The 5909-nt window shown below is 33.8% G+C and overlaps 1 protein-coding gene across 1 annotated transcript; it reads right to left on the minus strand.

Moving 5' to 3' along the window:
• Positions 1–332: 332 nt before the first annotated feature.
• On the minus strand, positions 333–4703 carry LOC125060021 (toll-like receptor 7). Its single transcript, XM_047664764.1, has one exon. The coding sequence runs from the start codon at positions 4523–4525 to the stop codon at positions 683–685; it is 3843 nt and encodes a 1280-aa protein (XP_047520720.1). The 5' UTR covers positions 4526–4703; the 3' UTR covers positions 333–682.
• Positions 4704–5909: the final 1206 nt, after the last annotated feature.

The following is a 5909-nucleotide window of genomic DNA, read 5'->3' on the forward strand; positions in this document are numbered from 1 at the left end:
TAGTGGGTTGCATTCAATTATATCGTAATTACAGAAAAACTTAGAGCTACTTCAAATTATAATCATCTCAAATATAAATACAAATTAAAGTATGCAATGAAGTCCCTTTTAACCTTATTTCGTATAAAAATATTGGGGAAAAAATAAATTACATTTTAATGAAAGCTTTATAAAAAATAAATTATTATTCAAGCTACGCTCTACCTGATTACAGCAAGACTCTATGAAATAATTGCGCAATTATTTTCCTCACGTATACTCTTGTCAGATTTGGGTAACTTTAAATTAAATAACAACCTTTGTAAAAAGAGAAAGTCTAAAATAAAACTAGGTTTTATGTCTTTCGTAGTTTAATATAACTCTTTTATCTCGAAGTTTAAGGGTTACAAAGAAATAAAAATAAAATATTATGCAAAAATTATCACAATGGCTTTATTAAAGTATATAAATAGGTATACTTGTGACTTAATATGGACATTTATTTATTTACACAGTATATACAAATTCACATATTCTACAGCAGTCTTATAGAATGTATTTACACCAACAATATGAAATGAATGCAGATTACATCTAGAAATTACAAAAATAGGGTTAAATCTTAAGTAATTATTTGGTAAGCACGTCGATACAATATACACAAGAAGCTCCGACTAAATACTTTTTGATTTAAGACCATAGACTAGACTAGATAAGCCTGACCCGATTGTTGTGTGTCGATTATTGGAGGGGGAGGTGGCCAGTGTCTGAAATCTCTTCTTCGGTTGATATTAGCGCCGCCTAACTCTAACGATGAGTAATCAGAATCAATAGAAGAATAAATATGATCAGATTGAGGCCTACCATCTGCCCCGTATGGTGACTGTATATACTGCGATCGGTTTTCTACGTATTCGGGGGATGCGCTCACACCGTCGGCAGAAACCCTCATTTTATCAAAAGAAAACGATCGCATCGTACCATTTTGAACGTTGCCTCGCATATTAAACGAATTTACATTATTATGCCTGATAGTAGCTGATTTAGGTCTAAAATTTCGATCCGGCAGAGCGTATTTCAGCTTTTCCCAAAATTTATTCTGTCCCCATCGTATCCTTGAACTTGTTTTTAAATAAGGTCGTAAGTCGGGATCACATTCCGCTTCATTTAAAACGGAATACTCCTCGATAACTATTAGGGTGTAAATTCTAGTTTTGAGGATTTCATGTAATGCTTGTCTAAACTCGAATCGAGACCATTCAGTTTGAATGAAGTTCCTAGTTAGTACGAGAATAATGCGCTTAGAGGCTTCGGCTGCCTCGGGTAGCGGTAAAGTACACTGCATGTACGTGGAGCCATGTTGGGGTATATCTCTATAATGTAAGCACAAATGATATGCCGGGTTACCATTCTCTAATTCAGCAGCTAAAGTTTGAATAACAAAGTCATCATCCTTTGGGCTGTAACATACATAAGCGTCGTATAATTTGTCAGTGTCGTCGTACGCTCCAGTGAATGGAAACAATCTTATACCACAATTTGAATAGAGCCATATACGTATTGTGTCTCGAAATAAGAAAATCATGAGGGTGACCAGTATTATTAGCATAAAGCCAGAAAAAGCAGTTATAAGCATTGGGACGTAATTCGATACTAAAACGTTATCTATACCCGTATCTCCGGCATAGTAATCACTACAGATTGTTCCGTTTAAGTTCAAATCCCGTTTCTGAGAGGTAGAACTGTCTGGGTTCCAACACCATAAGTTAGAAATATCTACAATTTTAGGAACGTTTTCTGATAGAAAAGAAGTAAATCTTTGCAAATACCTACACTTACAAGACCACATATTATTACCTATGGCTAAATTGTGCAAATTTTTATTAACATTCAAGCTCCAAATGGAAAAATCAATTAATTTATTTCCATCTAATCTTAAATACTTAAGGGAATATAATGTAGAGAATGTAGTGTTGCTCACATAGCTTAGGAAATTGTTTTGCAAGTAAAGCTCTTGGAGTTGCGACAAATATTCAAATTCATATCCGTAAAGATGTGTGAGTTTATTGTTTCCAAGATTCAATATAGCGAGGGATGACAAACCAGTAAATGTTCTATTCTGTATGCTTTCTACTTCACTAGAATTTACATAAAGAGATCTCATGTTTTTTCTACCGATGAATGCATAATTTTGCAATTCTTTAAACTTATTACCGTCTAAATAAACCTCAGTCGCATCCATTGGTATGTTTTCTGGGATAACAGCCGCACGTTGGCTAGAGCAATCTACTACATTTGTGTGCCATGTAGGGTCATGGTAACAAGAACAATTATAAGGGCATGTCATTTGACAATCGCAAGCTACATAATCACAGCAATGGCAAAGCGTAAAACAATGTGTTCCATATGTACATAAAAAGTCGGTTGCTTTAAGATTACTTAGCGTTACATGAGTAACGCTTCTAGTATGAGTCATTTTACACAAGACGTTCTCAAGATCCATTATTCTCGGGTACTGCCTAGTAGCCGTCATGTTATTTATCAAAGGGAGCCATTCCATTGAGCAGTCACAATCTATAGGATTTCCTCCTATATAGAACTCTGGTAATGACTTATTTAATGATACGGGATACAAGCGGAGGCTATTTAGATCTAATTGTGTTATGGAATTTTGATACATATCAACTCTTGTTAGATTCCGTTTTTCCATAAAAGTATTAACTTGCACATTTTTTATGCGGTTATTATTAATAAATAGTACTTCAACACTGTTTGGAATAACTAATGGAGATATTTCAACGATACGGTTGTGACTTACGTCCAAAGTAGTAATCTTTAATTGTTCACGAAGCTCATAATAGTTTCCTAAATGCCCAATATAATTACCATGTATGTCCAACCATTTTAGTTTACTGGGCACAAACGCATAATCAAACCATACTAAGTGGTTTTCTGATAAATCTAGCCACAACAAACTTAATACCGACGCAAAAACTCCATTAATGTCAACAATAAAATTTCTGTCTAATCGTATTGCTTCCACCTGCTTATTTTGTTCGAAACATCCCCTTTCAATAGCTTGTACTTTATTTTTCGCTATATTTAGTACTTGTAAACTTGGTAAATCCGAAAACATGCCTATTGTTAAGTTTCCAATTTGATTTTCAATTAATCTCAAGCCAGATAATTGATCTAAGTTTTTGAATGATCCATTTTTAATATCAGTGATCAAATTTTCTCCAAGATCTAAAGTTTTTAAAATAGATAATTCCCAAATGGCTTTAGGTACTTCCACTAATTGATTCGAACTTAAATCTAACTCTTTTAAATCAGAACAATTTTTAAAAGCTTTAGGGTCGATACTGATTAATAAATTATTATTTAAATTCAATTTACTTAATACAAACAGGCCATTAAAAAGCAATTCATCGATAGTATGCAAGCGATTTTCCGCTAAGATTAGCGTATGCAAATTATATAAAGGTAGGAACGTATTTTCTTCAATATAACCGATAGAATTATTCCTTAAATCTAGTATTTGAAGTACAAATAAATCTTTAAATGTTTTATTATCAATTCTTGTTAAAGCATTATTAGATAAATTTAATATAATCAAACGAATAAGACCTACAAATGTACTGCCGTCGATATGAGCGCTCGAAAGTTGATTATTAGATAAATCTAACACAAAAAGTTGTTCTAAACGGTGAAACACTGCCCTACCTAGTTCGAATAATTGATTATTATTTAAGTATATTTCTCGTAGTTCCTTAGTATTAGCAAATGTACCTTCGGGTATAAACTGAAGATTATTGTGTGAAATATTTAAAATTCTTAAGGATATGAGTCCGCTGAATATTTCACTTGAAATGTCACTGATATTGTTCTGCTGAAGTTTAAGTTCTTGAAGCCGCCGTAGTGTAGCTATTTCCGAGTCTTCATTCAACGTTTTCAATTCATTGTGGCTTATATCCAAACTTAAAATGTCTGGACCACAGTTTTTTCCCAATCCAATTCGGTCCACGCTTTTAAGTTTATTATACGTTAAATTTAATTTTTGCAAATTCCCCAATGGGCAGAAAACATCTGATGGTATTGCTTTTAAATTATTTTCACCCAAATCCAATGCCTGTAATTCCTTTAGTCCATTAAAAGTTCCCAAAGATAGTTCTAAGTTTTTGCTTGAACTCCAATCATAGTTTTTTGTACGTAATGTTAATTTTTTTAGGTCGCGCAATCCCTCGAATGCATTGCCAGGTATTCTCAGCAATTTGCAGTTCCTCAACGTTAGACCTTCCAAATTCGAAAATCTTTGAAAGTAATTCGCTTCTAAACGACTTTCAAACAGGAGCAATTGATTACATTCAATAAATAGCTGGCGCGTATATTCATTTGACGCTATAACCAAGCTCGATCCATTTGATTCAAGAACACGTACACTACATGTTGTTGATGTTCCATCACTTTTGCAGGTATTACGATCACTTTTTGACGCGAACGCATTACAATCCAGAGTCACAAACAAAAAAGTCAGCAATAGTAACATTTTTTTCACACATTTGTCCGTAAGTATTATGAAATGCTCTTATTTACTTCCAGTCTAAAGAATGAGGTTTGTACCGTTCATTGTCGTTCGTCCACTATACCGGTTACGTTTACGTCGCGACGTGTATGCGGTAAATGCGAAGGGCGACGCGACGGCGTGCCATCCGCATCGTGACTTGTGGCCGACTGCCGAGCCGAGCTGTTTCGACTTCAGCCGAGAGCGGTTCGCCGGCCACCCCTCACTTTGCACCCGCCGCCCCGTCAGCCATCAACCCCACGTCGTTACACCACGTTACACGTCGCACGGCGCCACTTGCGCGCCCAACCATCAATGGTAGTTCTACAATACGTCATGAATTTCTTTAATCCAGCCTACAACAAAAGAAAAAAAATAGTCAAATTAATATATCTAACTTACTTAAACACAAATCAAATCCCATTTAATAATATTAAATTGGGACACGAAATGAATACGAAACTATTTCAAAGACTTAAAACGAAAACAGGATTGGGAACAAATAAAAATAGTTACAAAAGGGAGAAGCATCAAAGTGAGGATCGGAAACACAGGTCAGGTATTGTTTCAGACATTAATTCTTTTTTTGTCGTCACTTATTGAATTCCGAACTCAGAAGCTTTGGCGAAGATACCCAATAAAGCTTGTTTGGCGTTGTCCCCTCACATATTTTCGTAACGTGTTGAATTCTGAACAAGACGGCTACTGTTTTCAGGGTTTAAATGCCAGTGGGTGTGAACTTAATTTGATTTCCCTGTTCAACACGTGAAGTCGCTTTCAGGCCAGTGAGAAGTTAGTATGAGTCGATTTTGTTAGATAACTTTAAAAGCTGCCACGCATAGATTTTCGGACGAAGATTAAAATTATATTTCGTAGTTATATCAGATAAAAAAACTGTTTAAATAAATCTATTTATTACATTATATGTATGTTACAATATAGTTTTAATCAAAAAATACCGAATGTATCTGTAAAGATATGCTTATTTGTTTATTTGACATTTCGTAGCAAAAACCGGTACTTATTTTTTTTTTATAATTTGCATGTAGTAAATTTTTTGAATTTTTTTCAATCAACATTTTTAATCAGGGTATTTTTATATATGTATCACTATAACCTTCTTTTTTACTAAAGATGTATATATATACTTTAGTGTCACATAAAAAATATACACATAAATAATTAATTGATTAAAAACAACCTAACGTTTGCATATTCTATGGGCTTCATACTTTCGATTGGTATAGAATTTATCTAATAATCATACCGGTGAAATGTTAAAAAAAAAATATTTTTTTTTAAATTAATTAAACATACTCTGGACTGAAATTTGCTAGGCAAGCCATATGGATTATATTTATTGACATAT

The sequence above is a fragment of the Pieris napi genome, chromosome 2 (genome assembly GCF_905475465.1).
Source record: "Pieris napi chromosome 2, ilPieNapi1.2, whole genome shotgun sequence".
Lineage (NCBI taxonomy): Eukaryota > Metazoa > Arthropoda > Insecta > Lepidoptera > Pieridae > Pieris > Pieris napi.